The sequence below is a fragment of the Pristiophorus japonicus genome, unplaced genomic scaffold, assembly GCF_044704955.1.
Source record: "Pristiophorus japonicus isolate sPriJap1 unplaced genomic scaffold, sPriJap1.hap1 HAP1_SCAFFOLD_672, whole genome shotgun sequence".
NCBI classification, from domain to species: Eukaryota; Metazoa; Chordata; class Chondrichthyes; family Pristiophoridae; genus Pristiophorus; species Pristiophorus japonicus.
The window spans coordinates 115,902-132,973 of NW_027254585.1; the positions used below are offsets into that span (position 1 = coordinate 115,902).

At 45.8% G+C, this 17,072-nt stretch overlaps 1 protein-coding gene across 1 annotated transcript in view; it reads right to left on the reverse strand.

The window, feature by feature from the left end:
• LOC139256011 (zinc finger protein 239-like) overlaps positions 1 to 17,072 on the reverse strand; it is a 79,115-nt gene that overhangs the window by 2,179 nt on the left and 59,864 nt on the right. Inside the window, exon 2 of the mRNA XM_070874079.1 lies at positions 16,033 to 16,291. Coding sequence (XP_070730180.1) covers positions 16,033 to 16,291 — 259 coding nt within the window. The remainder of the gene's footprint in view (positions 1 to 16,032; positions 16,292 to 17,072) is intronic.

A 17,072-nucleotide genomic window follows, 5' to 3' on the forward strand; every position in this document is an offset into this window, starting at 1 on the left:
TACCATGAAACCCAGGTCACATTTCAGCTTCCCTTTTCCTAATCTTCCGCCATTCAGATAATATACTGCCTTCATGTTTTTGCCAGCAAAGTGGATAACATCACTGTTATCCACATTATACTACATCTGCCATGCATTTTCCCACTCACCTAACCTGTCGAAATCATCCTGCAGCCACTTAGCATCCTCCTCACAGCTCATACCGCCACATAGCTCAGTATCATCTGCAAAATTGGAGATATTAAACTCAATTCCTTCATCGAAATCATTGATGCATATTCCAATAGCTGGGATCTCTGCACTAAGCCCTGCGGCAATCCACTATTCACTGACGGCCATTCTGAAAAGGAAACATTTATCCCAAGTCTCTGCTTGCTGTCTGCCAACCAGTTCCCTATCCAGCTCAATACATTAACCACAATACCATGGCCTACACTCAATGGTCCATTGAAAAGGGATTGATATTGTTTCTGTCACACATTGGTGCAATGGGGCAGGTTTAAATTGCATGGATAAGGAAGACTAGAAACTTTATGAGTCACTCACTGGTACTTTATGTTACTGTGTGATTGACAGGTGTGTATAGGACAGACACTGCCACTCACTCTCTGGTACTGTGTGTCAGTGTGTGATTGACAGGTGTGTATAGGACAGACACTGTCACTCACTCTGTGCTACTGTGTGTCAGTGTGGGATTGACCGGTGTGTATAGGACAGACACTGCCACTCACTCGCTGGTACTGTGTATCAGTGTGTGATTGACCGGTGTGTATAGGACAGTCACAGCCACTCACTCTCTGGTACTGTGTGTCAGTGTGTTATTGACAGGTGTGTATAGGATAGACACTGTCACTCACTATCTGGTACAGTGTGTCATTGTAAGATTGACAGGTTTGTATAGGACAGATACTGCCACTCAATCTCTGATCCTGTGTGACAGTGTGGGATTGACAGGTGTGTATAGGACAGACACTGTCAATCACTCTCTGGCACTTTGTGTCACTGTAAGATTGACACGTTTGTATAGGACAGATACTGCCACTCAATCTCTGATCCTGTGTGTCAGTATAGGATTGACAGGTGTGTATAGGACAGACACTGTCAATCACTCTCTGGCACTGTATGCCAGTGTGTGCTTGACAGGTGTGTAGGACAGATACTGACACTCACTCTCTGGTACTCTTTGTCAGTGTGTGATTGGCAGTGTGTATAGGGCAGGCACTGCCACTCACTCTCTGGTCATATATATCAGTTTGGGTATTGTTGTTGACTATAGGATAGATATTGTATATGTCACTCTCTGTTACTGTGTGGCAGTGTTTGATTGTCAGTGGAATACAATATGTAAATCATTTAACTCCAATTCTCTAATACAGTGTGACCTAACAGATAGATGTATTATTTTTCCAAAAATGAACTATATTTTATTCTCTGATAAAGTACACCAGTGTGGGATTGAGGGAGGATATCGGAAAGACACTGCCACTGTGACTCTCTGGTACTGTGTCTCATTGTCGGATTGACTACTGAATATGGGATAGACACTGTCCCTCTCATTCTCTGATATTACTATCAGTACGTGATATGTCGGTTAACATAGGATAGATATTGCATCTCTCAATCTCTGGTACAGTGAGGCAGAGTTGGATTGCCAGGTGAGTTTTTTTTTAGAAATACTGCCCCTGTTTTTCCCTCATTCTATGTGTCAGATTCTGATGACAGGTGAGTGTTGGATAGATACTGCTTCTGTCATTCCCTGACACGTTGTGACTCGTGAGTTTTGTATAGGTACTGCCTCGGTCATTCTCTGACACTATGTGACAGGTGAGTGTTGGATGGATACTGCCTCTGTCATTCTCTGATACTATGTGACAGGTGAGTGTTGGATCGATACTGCCTCTCTCATTCTCTGATAATATGTGACAGATTCTGATTGACAGATGAGGGTAAGATTGAAACTGCCACTTTCAATCTGCGGTGTAGTTTCAGTGTGGGATTACTGGTAATTATAGGATTGATACTGACACTTTCAATCGCTGATCCGCTAACAGTTAAATATAGAATTAATATTGTGGGTGTCTGGTATGGTGGATTTGACTCTGTATCTGCCCATCTCTGGTATGTGAATGAGAATTTTACTCTGTATATCAGTTTCTGAGACAAGAGCGTGGGTTTTATCCTGTACCTGTCAATGTCTGGTAATTGTCTGTGGGTTTCATAGAAACATAGAAACATAGAAAATAGGTGCAGGTGTAGACCATTTGGCCCTACTAGCCTGCACCGCCATTCAATGAGTTCATGGCTGAACATGCAACTTCAGTACCCCATTCCTGCTTTCTCGACATACCCCTTGATTTCCCGAGTAGTAAGGACTTCATCTAACTCCTTTTTGAATATAGTTGGTGAATTGGTAGAGAATTCCACAGGTTCAACTGTCTCTGGGTGCAGACGTTTCTCCTCATCTCAGTCCTAAATGTCTTACCCCTTTTCCTTAGACTGTGACCCCTGGTTCTGGACTTCCCCAATATTGGGAACATTCTTCCTGCATCTAACCTGTCTGAACCCATCAGAATTTTAAACGTTTCTATGTGGTCCCCTCTCATTCTTCTGAACTCCAGTGAATGCAAGCCCAGTTGGTCGAGTCTTTCTTGATAGGTCAGTCCGCCATCCCGGGAATCAGTCTGGTGAACCTTCGCTGCACTCCCTCAATAGTACTGACAGGTACAAAGGAAAGCTCACTCTCAATTAAGCAGAAACTGGCATTCTGTGTGTGTGTAAAAGGGATATTCTCTCAGTCCGGGTTCATTCTGTGTTTGTGTAAAAGGGATATTCTCTCAGGCCCGGATCATTCTGTGTGTGAGTAAAAGGGATATTCTCTGATATTGGGAAATGGGGACACTGTGGGAACATGGGGACATGGGGACATCGGGACATGGGGGCACGGGATCACGGGGACATGGGGATATGGGGATATGGGGAGATGGGAACATGGGGACACGGGGGGCAGGGGGACATGGGACGGGGGCACATGCTGACACGGGAACATGGAGACATGGAGACATGGGGACATGGGGGACATGGGGACGCGGGAATATGGAGACATGGAGACACTTGGATATGCATACATGGGGACACGGGAACACAGGGATGTGGGGACGTGGGGATATGGGGAGACGGGGACTTAGAGACACGGGACACTGTGGGGACATGGGAAAATGGGAATCCGGGAACACGGAATATGGGGAGATAAGAACATGGGGACATGGACACGGGGACATGGGGAACACGGGGACACGGGAACACGGGGAGACGAGAACACGGGGACACGGGGACATGTGGACATGGGGACATGTGGATATGGGGATATGGGGACTCGTGGACACGAGGACACGGGGACACAGGGACATGTCGACATGGGGACATGTGGACATGGGACATGGGGACACGGGGACATGTGGAAATGATGATATAGGGACATGGGGACATGTGGTCATAGGGACATGTGGACATGTGGACATAGGGACATGTGGACATCTGGACATGTGGACATGTGGACATGGGGACATGGGGACATGTGGACATCGGGACATGTGGACATGGGGACATGTGGACATGGGACATGTGAACATGTGAACATGGGGACAAGTGGACATGGGGACATGGGAACATGAAGACATGCGGACATGGGGACATAGGGATATGTGGACATGGGGACACAGGGATGGGGACATGGGGCACTATTGGGACATGGGGCACTATGGGGACAGGGGAAACGTCAACATGGGGAGATGGGGACATGGGGATACTGTGGGGATATGAGGATATGCGGACACGTTCAATCAAAAATATATAGATTAAGAAACAATTATTTATTTATTTAAATCAAATCAAATTCAATTTTTTGCAATAAAATTGCAAATTTATTTAATTTCTTATTATGATAAATATATATATGTTTTAAATTGTCTTTTTATCTGGGTTGGTTTTACTTCCTTCCCTCCTTCCTGCCTGTCTATCACCTGTGGCTTGAACAACCGTCCCAGCCCCGCGTGGTCCTGAGACTCTTCCTCACTCACGCACAGTACAATTGCCTACAGGAATGATAGACATCCCACTTTATTCTTTTGAAAGGGAACTGCTGTCCGTGAAGGCCATTACAGCTGTGTAAGAGGGATGTGCTTCCGGTCCAGGATCATTCGGTGTCTGTTCAAACGGGATGGTTGCCAGGACTGGTACATCAATGGCCCCTTTAAGACGTATTTTCTCATAATCCGGATCATCCTGTTTATTTTAAAAGCAGTGTGATTCCAGTTGCGATAACCGATTGTTAAACTGTTGTGTTTCAAGCTACATTGACGTTGCCTGTGTCCGTGCACATCCATATCGCAGCGCATCGCTTCATTACTCAAGGGCCTTGTCAGGGACTTGCTAGCCCCAGCGAAGACAACAACCAAGAGCTATGGGGAACTTGTCACCTTAATAACTTGTCAACTAAAACCCAAAAACAGCATCCTCACAGCCAGGCACCGGTTCTACAATCACTGGCGAACTCAAGGCCAAGATATTGCTATGTATGTTGCACATTTCAGAAGATCACCATGTGATTTAGGCGACCATCTAAACGAAGCACTAAGGGACATATTTGTTATCGGATTCGGCCACTAGAATCTCCTCCATACACTGCTCTCTGCAGACATCACAGTCACCCAGCAGAATGCAATTAAATTGAGCCAGGCATACGTGATTTCAGTCAGCGACTCCAAGCGAATAATGACCCACACCCAGAACTCTAAACCTACGAATGCATTGAACCGAATGGCTACTTCTAAAGGCAGAAATGCTGCCCCGAGTCCCACAGCCCTGAGTCAACCACATGGGGCAAATTGGCTAGCCCCATGCTGGCGCTATGGAGGAAGCCACAGGGCCCAGCAGTGCCGCTACAGAGACTTTCGATGCAAAGGCTTCAAAACGAAAGGGCGCCTTCAGAGAATGTACAGAAAAATCTTTACTCACCACGTCGCTGAAGAATTGTCTGATCACTTGGGCTCCGACATAGATGAAGACGAAGCTACTCAACCCCTAATGAAACGTTGAATTGTGATTCCGGAGTAACTGATGAGAAAATGTAATGAATGCTTGAGTAAGTGATGTTGAGAACAAGTTTGAAACGCTTAATGATGATGACAGAAATTTAAAAATGCCAAATGGAACCATGTATGGAGAGACCAAGATACAAGAATTGATGTAAATGCTGTAAGTGACATTGTAAAGAGAGAAAGCAGTGTAGATTGGACTATGTATCATAGGATCCAATGTGTCATGTATACAAGAAATATACTGTTAAAGGACACCGGGTTCAACAGGGACAATGTTTATGCTAGATGAATGCCCCAGTGGGAGACCCCCAGGTCCAGAGGGCTCCCTGACCATGTAGCCTGAAACTTTGGGACAGATGTGATGCCCCAGGATGGGCTCACACACACACAAAGTGGGTACAGACCAACTGCCGGGACAGGGACAGGGTTCAATGAGCAGCACAGCCACCAATACTGGCAACCTGCCCCAGATCGGGATTACATCCCCTGGTCACCAGGGCCAACACCAGGAGCGAGAGACAAGTACCCTCCAGCTTTCCTGCCAGACCCTGGAATGAGCAGACTTTCATCACAAACGGAGGACAAGGAGCCCACACAGCCCTGTGGCCCTGCCCACCACCATCTTCATCCATCATCATCGGCAGTCCCTCGAATCCATGATGACTTGCTTCCACGTAAAAAGTTCACAGCTGTTTCAATGAAGCACCTAAAATTCCAGGTCCGAACTAAACCTTGAAATGTGAACGATGCATGTGCGTGGATTTTTTTAATGTGTGGTGGCCGTTGCACTCCAGCAACCCCACTGGCTAAACAGAGCTCGGACTTGGTCCAGTGGCAAGGATTAACCAAGACTAACTGGAGTCCAGTTCTGCTGCACAAATCGCAGTGTGTGCTGGTCCGTGCTGCCCCTGGGCCCGCGCCTCTCCTGGGCCCCGATCATATCCCTCTGCAATCTCTCGTCGCTCCTTCGCCCCAACCTCACCAGTCCTGCAGTAACTGCCAATGCTCCAATCACTGACCTGGACATTGGTGAAGTCACTCTGCACTGCCGTTGCTCTCCCGCTCCAGAAAGTGCTGCTCCCAGAAGTGGTATACCGCCACACTGCTCCTTCCGCTCCCCGGCCTGGTCCGCTAGTGCTCACAGGCCGGGGGCCGCTCAGCTTACTGGGCCACGCCTCCACACTGCTCCTCCCGCTCCCCGGCCTGGTCCGCTGGTGCTCACAGGCCGGGGGCCGCTCAGCCTACTGGGCCACCCCTCCACACTGCTCCTTCCGCTCCCCGGCCTGCTCCGATGGTGCTCTCAGGCCAGGGGCCGCTCAGCCTACTGGGCCAGGCCTCCACACTGCTCCTTCTGCTCCCCGGTCTGCTCCGATGGTGCTCTCAGGCCAGGGGCCGCCCAGCCTACTGGGCCAGGTGCCACACTGCTCCTTCCGATCCCCGGCCTGCTCCGAAAGTACTCGCAGGCTGCGTGCCGCTCAGCCTGCATTAATGCATTACAGTCCGCACAAATGCTGCTTATCCCTGCCCACCACCACACACTTACCCACTCTACAGAGTATGTACCCTACCCACTGCTGCATTGGCACCCCCACTGAGGGATCACACAAAAGTGACACCCAAATGGTCTCTGCGTGAGGGGGGAAATGTATAAGGCCAGCTTCATGCACAGGAATCACACCTGGCACCAACACAGCCCTCACCAAAAGCTCCCACAGCTCACTACTGATCACATCACCACCTTCACCCTGCACACATTACCTGTACACCAGAGGGTGCTGCTGCTGGAGATCTAAGGGTCACCTGAACCCTGCAGGTAACCCAGTATAAAAGTGCGCTCACCTCTTGGTGTCCTCTCCCAAGGAGCTGCAATAAACGACTAGTCTTCACAGTTTAAGTACAATATCACTGCCTCCTGGAGTTATTAAAAGAGTGTCTACATACAATACAGACCAATGCAGTCTTTCCTCCTTGCTCCTTCGAAATTCCCATCACATTCGTGCCACGTAAAACTGTTTGTAGCAAATGGTATTTTTGTTCAGACACAGATGACCTGGAAGAGGGGACAGAGTGCAGTGTAACAGAATTTGCAGATGACACAAAGATTACTGGGAAAGTGGGTTGTGCAGAGGACACAGAGAGGCTGCAAAAGATTTAGATAGGTTAAACGAATGGGCTAAGGTTTGGCAGATGGAATACAATGTCAGAAAATGTGATGTCATCCACCTTGGAAATAAAACAGTAAAAGGTAATATTATTTGAATGGGGAGAAATTACAACATTCTGCGGTGCAGAGGGACCTGGGGGTCCTTGTGCATGAATCACAAAACGTTAGTTTGCAGGTGCAGCAGGTAATTAGGAAGGCGAATGGAATGTTGGCCTTCATTGCGAGAGGGATGGAGTACAAAAGCAACGAGGTCCTGCTGCAACTGTACAGCGTATTAGTGAGGCCGCACCTGGAATACTGCGTGCAGTTTTGGTCACATTACTTAAGGAAGGATATACTAGCTTTGGAGTGAGAGACGATTCACTAGACTGATTCCGGAGATGTGAGGGTAACCTGATGATGATAGATTGAGCAAACTGGGTCTTTACTCGTTGGAGTTCGGAAGGACGAGGGGGGATCTTATCGAGACATTTAAAATAATGAAAGGGACAGACAAGGTAGAGGGAGAGAGGGTGTTTCCACTGGTCGGGGAGACAAGAACTCGGCGGCACAGCCTAGGGGGAGCCAAATTAAAACCGAGTTGAGAAGGAATTTCTTCTCCCAGACAGTTGTGAATCTCTGCCCAAGGAAGCAGTTGAGGCTAGCTCATTGAATGTATTCAAATCAAAGATAGATAGATTTTTAACCAATAAGGGAATTAAGGGTTACGGGGAGCAGGCGGGTAAGTGGAGCTGAGTCCACGGCCAGATCAGCCATGATCTTGTTGAAAGGCAGAGCAGGCTCGAGGGGCTAGATGGCCTACTCCTGTTCCTAATTCTTATGTTCTTATGTTCTTATGAAAGACATGTCCGCACAACTACAATATTAAGTGCGGGTAGGCATCCACTTAAATCTATTTCTCCCTGTCCTTTTCTGTGGTTTGTTCACTATCGGTGCCGGGTGAACATTTCATTTGTATTATTTTTCCTGAACTGCAGCCATTTGCCCATCTCTGAGGGACAGAGCGTTCTGTCTTACCGTTCCTGCTGGTGACCATTAACGGGAACAGGCCGCCAGTTCATCGTTTATCAGCAGACTAAGAAATAGAAATAAACAGAAAGATGTGCCTCATCGCCACAGCGTCAAATAAGCAATGGAAGTTATTCCAAATAATTCGCAACCCTTGGGAGTGTGTATGAATTTGTTTCATTATAAATATTGGATGAAATGTAATGAAAAACCGGAAAAAAATATGAACAGCATTCGAACATGGACCAAACCCGTTACCTTGGTGCTAATAGCCCCATGCTGAAACCAACTGAGCTAACCGATCACACCGTGTAACGAATGTGTGTTTCCGGTACACACTGGGTGATAGATTTACATCACAAACATTGAACAAATCACATCGCGTGCACATTGTTCACTGTTTTTGTACAAAACTGGGCAGAGTGAAAACAGAATGTAACAGAAAAAGAGCGCTGAATCTAACAGAATTCATTCTGAAAATTATCGCACAATCGCTGAAGAGCCTGTCCCTCATGTATTGTCCACATATAAAACCAGCCTCTCCCCTTAAATTTGAAGAGAACACAAAATAACCAGAAATTGCCGAAACCCAAGATTTGGGTCCTTTAGATCTTCAGCCTCACGCTCTCCCAACTGAGCTTTTTCGGCCCGAAAGCAAATGAAGCAACATTTTCTCACACTTTTTTGAAAGAAAGCCTAACCCCGGGAGGAATTGCCCCGCTCACTCAGGCCTCACTTGGGGGCAATGTGTCCCAAACTGATCTCGGAGCTCAGGTTGTGTTAATGTAATGTATAATGTTAATGAAAATCTTAACGTTCAGGTTAAGTTATCATTGCCCACGGCCCAGGCAGTATCTGATGCCAGTCTTGCACACGTTGCTCAGTTCAAAATGTGTATTTTTCCACACTGATCGTCGTGCTGTGAGCAGCTAGGTTTGTTCGGGTGATGCCGCGCCAGAACGTACATGGAAGCCGAATGAGAATTGTGATTGTTCTCAGACTGCAGTTAAATGTTGGCAAAACTTAAAGTGTCAATCAGTAATTCTAGTTCCATATATTGATTTAATGTTCTGCTGAAGTGTTCATAACGATGCAAAGCTCACCAGGCTACATCTCACAGTGTTGAAGACACAGTGAAATATGCTGATGTGTTTATTCAAATTTCAGAATATAAAATTTTAGTAAAATTCCCCGTTCTTTTGATGGCACTGATGGGTTGTGAAATGGAGACGGACCGAAGTCACACTGAGCCGCACTGAATTCGAGCCAAAGTGAAATTATAACAGGTTCAGTCCTTAGCAGTAAGATGCTGAAGAGAGATAAGAGTCGTGAAACAAGGAGAGTTAACGATACTGATGTTGAATCTCCTTGAGATCAAACACACCATGAAGCTTCTGCTGGGGAATTCAGATATGGGAAATCGACTGTGAAACTTAAACATAGATATACAGTGAGCCAATGTGCAATACAGGAAGGGCCAAGTCAAATGAATATCTTAATGTTCAGGATAAGCCCATGGTCCAGGCATTCTCTGATTACAGTGTTGCAGAAGCTACTAAGATTACAATGTTGGATTTTTCCACACTGGCAATGCATTGATTAATAGCCGTGCTGTGATAAGCGAGGGTGATGTGGTGCAAAAGGTACATGAAAGAGTAATATAAGCCATGAATAGAAACATTTACAGCATCGATCAGCAATTCTAGTTCCATTTGTTGAGAAAGATCAAGTCATTTACTGCTGACTTTGAAACAGCAAGCACAGAACTATTTTGTATTGTTACAACGAATGATGCGCTGCTGAAGGTTGCGACAGCAGCATTGTGGTGAGCTGTAAATTTGTTCAGGAGCAGCCGTTTACCTTGCAGTTCAAACAGCCCAAAATACACTGTTCCCTGACCGGGAAGCAAACCCTGAGCGCGAACAGTGAAAGTGCAAATCCTAGCGACTAGACCACCAGGGAAGCTGCTGCAAGTGACTTTGCCAGCAAGCAGACAAACGCAGTCTTTCCTCCTTGCTGTTCGAAATTCACATCACATTCGTGCCAGGTAAAACCGTTCGTAGCAAATTCTTATGTTCTTCTGTTCTTATGAAAGACATGTCGGCACAACTACAGTATTAAGTGCGGGTAGGCATCCACTTAAATCTATTTCTCCCTGTCCTTTTCTCTGGGTTGTTCACTCTCGGTGCCGGGTGAACATTTCATTTGGTGTATTTGTCCTGAACTGAAGCCTTTTGCTTATCTCTGGGGACAGAAACGTTCTGTCTGTCCGTTCTTAAGGGAACAGGCCGCCAGTTTATTGTTTATCAGCAAAACAAGAAACACAAATAAACAGAAATATGTGCCTCTCCACCCCGGCGGCAAAGAAGCAATGGATGTTATTCCAAATAATTTCCAACCCTTGGGATTTTGTATAGATTTGTTTAATTATAAAGATTGGATTTTAAATGTTATGAAAAACCGAAAAAAAATCAATTGCATGCAAATGGCCATACAGGGATCAAACCAGCGACCTTAGCGTTAGTAGCACCATGCTCTATGCCACTAAGCTAACTAACCACAAAGTGCGCTGAATGTGTCTGAAAACCCAGCCTGACGGGATCGTGTTTCCGGCTCACACTGGGTGACAGAGTTACTGCATAAACATTGAACACATTACATCGCTTAAACTTTTTTCACTGTTCATATTCAAAACTGGGCAGAGTGTAAATAGAAAGTAACAGAAAAAGAGCGCTGCATCTAACAAAATAAATTTTGAAAATTATCATGGAACCGCTGAACAGCCCATTCCTCAAGCACTGTCCCCATACAAAACCAGCCTCTCCCCTTAAAATAAAATAATCTAAAATTGCCAAAACCCGAAATTGAAGAAGGTACTTTTTGGTCTTAAAGCTAACGCTCTCCAAACTGAGCTATATCGGTCTGCAAGGAAGTAATCCAGAATTTTCTCACACCTTTTTGAAAGAAAACCTAACCCCGAAAGGAATTAGCTCGCCCACTCAGTCCTCACTTCGGGGCGATGGGCCCAAACAGATCTTGGAGAGCAGATTGTGTTAATGTAATGTACAATGATAATGAAAATCATAACGCTCAAATTAAGTTATCACTGCCCACGGCCCAGGCACTTTCTGATTCCAGTCTTGCCCACGTAGCTAAGTTCAAAATGTGCATGTTTGTACACTGGCTATGAATTGCGTGATATCTGTGCTGTGATGAGCTCGGTTTGTTAGGGTGATGCAGCGCTAAAACGTACATGGAAGCATGATAATTGCGATTTTTCTCACACTGCAGTTAAATGTTGCGAAAACTTACAGTGTCAATCAGCAATTCTAGTTCCATCTGTTGATTTAATGTTCTGCTGTAATGTTCATAAAAGTACAAAGCTTGCACACCAGGCTAGTTCTATGAAGTGTTGATAAAGATACAAAGTTTGTACACCAGGCTCGATCTCACTGTGTCAAATACACAGTGAATTACATAAAACACTGCATGAATTCAGAGCTGGGAAATCGCCTGCGAATCCTAAACATAGGCACACAGTGAGCCAATGCGAAATACAGGAGGGGCCCAGGCCTGATGAATATCTTAATGCTTAGGATACGTTATCACTGCCCATGGCCCAAGCGCTCTCTGATTACAGTCTTGCACACATTGCTAAGTTGAAAATGTTGCATTTTTTCACACTGGCAGTGAATTGACTGATAGCCATGCTGTGATAAGTGAGTGTGTAGCGCAAAAAGGTACGTGGATGCCTCATGATAACCATGATTGATCTGATACCGGCAGTTAAATGTTTGCAACATTTAAAGTGTCAATCGGCAGTTCTAGTTTCATACGTTGAAAGAAGTCTAGTCATTTACTGCTGACTTGAAACCAACAGGCATAGAAGTGTATTTTGTCCCACTGCAAAGAATGATGCGCTGTTCATGGCTGGGGCAAGCTGTAAATTGGTTCAGGGGCGGCCAATTACCTTGCATTTCAAACAGCCCGACATTCACTGAGCCGCATTGACCGCGAGCCAAGGTGAAATTATACTAAGTTCACTCTTTAGCAGCGAGAAGCTGCATGGAGATAAGAGTCGCGAATCAAGGAGAGATTTTCTGATGCTGATGTTGAATCCCATTTATATTATACAGTCCTTGAAGTCTTTGCTGGGGGATTCACAGCTGAGGAATCGCCTAATAAAGGAGCTTAAACATGTGAAAATACAACCTCAATCTCTGCTTCCTATCTGTCATTGCAGGGTGGCAGCTACTGGCTCTGCCCCAGGGGCTCAGCTTGTGTGGAGTTTGCACATCTCACCCGGCGAAGTACTGAACTCCACACAACAGAATGCGATCAGGTTCCTTCCTCCGCCTTATGCATCTTGTTTATTGCACTTGGTGTGGTACTGAGACCCACACAGAGAAGGGAAAGCCCAGGCTCCATCCCCATCTGTGGTATGTTAATCTATCACCCAGTGTGGTACTGAGACCCACACGGAGCAGGGAAAGCCCAGACTCCATCCCTACATGTGATATGATATTCTATCTCACCCAGTGTGGTACTGTACCCCACACGGAGAAGGGAAAGCCCTGGCTCCATCCCCACCTGTGGTATGTTACTCCATCACCCAGTGTGGGACTGAGACCCTCACAGAGCAGGATGGGTCGAGGCTCCATTACAGGCCTGTGGTACGTTGTTTCACTTTGCATGCTGCTGACCCCCATATAGAGCAGAAAGAGCAGGGTCCCAACATTAGCCTCGGCTCTAGAGTGCCTGGTTCCCAGGGCATGCAGTGAAACAACCACGTGTATATCTGATCCCTACATTGAAGAATACTATAGCAGAAGAACTCGTGGAAAGCTTCCCAAAGTTGTGAGAAACCCAGATACCATGTTAATTGATTGATGAACAATGCTAATAGCTTGCCGCGGGTTTTCTGATCAATTTGCTTGACATGTTTTCTTTCATCAACCATTTGCATGTTCCCACAATGAATGCTACTTTCTTTAATTGGGATAACTAAACAGAGAATGGACAGTTGATAGCTTGCTCACTGTGATCAGAAGTTTCGGCTCGATAACCTCATATGTTGTTGCTAATGCCGAACATCTCTGTGGTGCAATTGGGTAGCACGTTCGTTTATTAACCAACTGTTAACTAACAGGGTGGTGGTTCGAGACCACCGAGGGATAGTGCTTTTACTTCATGGTCTTCAATATCTGTGGGTTTGTCTGCAAGAAAATGAGCGGCAAACTGTGCCAGGTGGAATTCAAGTCGGAAGTGTGAGATACTCCATTTGGATCAGAGAAAGCCATTTTGTCGCACCAATGGTGCTCGCAGGTCGTTGAGCAGTCAGACTGCTGGGACAGGCCTCCACGCCGCTCCCGAATCTGCTTCGAGGGCTGAGTGGCCCAGATGCTGCGAACCTTTAAAGATGTATGTGCTAAAATGCCCAAATCTCTCTCTGTCTCCACCTTCGTCAGTGCTTACCCCTGATGCATGAATGACTGTTGAGCATTTATCCTGCCCACGTGCACTTATCTAAGTTATACACTATTTGCCAGTAATGAGACCAATCTCCCAAAACAGTAAGATCTGCCTGAGGCAGACGAGACCCAAATACTCGCTCAAAGCTCGGTATCCTTTGCAAATGTGCAGATTGTGCCATCGCCTACATCCAGATCATTAATAAAAATAGGAAAGAGCAATGGACCCAACACAAACTCCTGCGGGACCTCACTCCTGGCCGGTATCCAAACCAACCCAAAACCATCTATAAAAGCTTGATGCATATGCACTGCCAGCCCGCTCAACACCAACTCCTGCGGGATCTCACTGCTGACCGGCATCCAAACCAATCCAAAACCATCTATAAAAGCTTGATGCCTATGCACTGCCAGCCCGCTTCCTAGGACCTTTAAAGAAGTGGCTGCAGAGACAGTGGATGCATTGGTTGTAATCTACTAAAATTCATTAGATTCTGGGGAGGTCCCAGAAGATTGGAAAACCACAAATGTAACACCCCTAATTAAAAAAGGAGGGAGACAGAAAATTGGCTAATTGCTTTCATTGGGAAAAAGCTGGAGTCCATTATTAAGGAAGCAGTAGCAGGACATTTGGAAAAGCATAATACAGATAAGCAGAGTCAGTACGGTTTTAAGAATGGGAAATCATGTTTGACAAATTTGCTGGAGTTCATTGAGGTTGTAATGTGCAAGGTAGATAAGGGGGAAACAGTGGATGTGGTATATTTGGATTTCCAGAAGGCACTCGATAAGGTGCCACATAAAAGGTTACTGCACAAGATAAACGTTCATGGGGTTGCGGGGTGGGCTAACTAAGTGAAGACAGAGTGTCGGGATAAATGGTTCATTTTCCGGTTGTCAAAAGGCAACTAGTGGGGTGTCACCAGGATTACTGCTGGGGCCCCAACTATTTACAATATATATTAATGACTTGGATGAAGGGAACGAGTGTAATGTTTCCAAGTTTGCTGATGATACAAAAATGGGTGGGAAAGTACATTGTGTGGAGGACAGAAATAATCTGTAGACAGTATAATTGATTGGACAAACAAATGGAGTATAATCTGGGAAAGTGTGAGGTTATCCACTTGGGCAGAAAAAATAAAAATTCAATTTATTATTTATATGGAGAAATAGTACAAAATGCTGCAGTACAGAGGGACCTGAGCGTCCTTGTGCATGAAACACAAAAAGTTAGTATGCAATACGCAAATAACTATGAAGGCAAAGAAATGTTGGCTTTTATTGCAAAGGGAATGGCGTATAAAAACAGCGAAGTCTTGCTACGATTGTACAGAATCTTGGTGAGACCACACCTGGAGCACTGCATACAATTTTGATCTCCTTATTTAAGGCAGGATATACTTGAATTGGAGACAGTTCAGAGAATCTTTACTAGTTTAATTTCTGAGATGAAGGGGTTGACTTATGAAGATAGGTTAAGCAAGTTGGGCCCGATACTCATTGGCGTTTAGAAGAATGAGAAATGATCTTATTGAAATATATGATACTGAGAGGCGTGACAAGGAAGATGCAGAGAGGGTGTTTCCATTCGTGGGGGAATCTAGAACTAGGGGGCATAGTTTAAGAATAAGGGGTAGCCGATTTAAAACTGCGATGAGGAGAATTTTCTTCTCTCGAAGTGTCGTAATTCTTTGGATTCTCTACCCCAGAGAGCTGTGAAGGCTGGGTCATTGAATATATTTAAGGTGGAGATAGACAGATTTTTGAGCGATAATGATGTGAAGGGTTATGGGGAGCGGGCAGGAAAGTGGAGCTGTGCCAAAGATCGGGTCAGCCATGATCTTATTAAATGGCAGAGTAGGTTTGCGAAGTCAATGGCCTACTCCTGCTCCTATTTCTAATGGTTTTTAAAGTGTGAAGTATCGATGCAAACATAATCAGCATAATATTTTTATCTGGCCATTTTTCCATTGATTAATTTGTCAAATATCCCGAACATTAAAATCCAGCCCAGTTAAAGGAGCAATCAATATCAGCAGAAAGAAATACAACTGTCAGAATGGACATTATTCAATCTGGGACAGCAGCAGAATCCAAACCCTGCAGTCACTTGTGAACTCGCTGCTGTCTCAGCAGGTTGGATGACTGAGTGTATCTCTTCCCACACACGGAGCAGGTGCACGGCCTCACCGCAATGTGAACTTGCTGGTGTGTCAGCAGGTGGGATAACTCCGTGAATCCCTTCCTACACTCAGAGCAGGTGAACGGCCTTTCCCCAGTGTGAACTCACTGGTGCATCAGCAGGTGGGATGACTGAGTGAATCCCATCCCACACGTGAAAGAGATGAACGCCCTCTCCCCAGTGTGAACTAGCTGGTGTGTCAGAAGGGTGGATGATGTAGTGAATCCCTTCCCACAGTCGGAGCAGGTGAACAGTCTCTCCCCAATGTCAACACTCTGTAGTGTCAGGAGGTTGGATGATGCAGTGAATCCCTTCTCACAGTCGGAGCAGGTGAACGGTCTCTCCCCAGTGTGACTGCGCCAATGAACTTCCAGATCAGATGGGAAATTGAATCACTTCCCACAGTCCCCACATTCTCACGGTTTCTCCGTAGTGTGGGTGTCCTTGTGTCTTTCCAGGTTGGACGATCAGTTGAAGCCCAGTCCACACACAGAACACGTGTATGGGTTCTCCCCGCTGTCAATGCTGCAATGTTTTTTCAGGCTGTGTAACTGGTTAAAGCTCTTTCCACAGTCAATGCACTGGAACACTCTCACTCGGGTGTGTGTGTCTCGATGCTTTTCCAGTCACATTATTGTTTGAAATCTGTTCCGACAGACAGAAGAGACAAACTTTTTTCCTTCCACATTCAAACGCTGATGATATTCAGGTCCTGAGGAGTCGAGTGATTCTGTCAGATCTTGACGTGATGTTTGGTTTGAGTTTACCGTCTACAAATCCTGCCCATTGAATACCCTGGAGAAGGAGTTTACTAAATTATTACTGCAAGTACAGGACAGAAATTCAGAACAAACAACTCTAGATCCTGTGGAACATTTTTTATACTCTTGTTCGTCCCAAAGCAGTAAATTCCTGCCCCATACACTCATCTCTGTCACTGTCCTGAAATTGAAACACATCGCACGCCTGAAGGCAACTTGTCCTCCGCTCCGAACTGTCATCACCAACTCTGGCTGGTTTCAGTTATACACTAACTGGTTCCCCTCCCATGAAGTTGCTGAGTCTGGCTGGGTTCAGTTCTACACTCACTGGTTCCCCTCCCCTGAAGGTGCTGACTGACTGGGGTCAGTTCTACACTCACTGGTTCC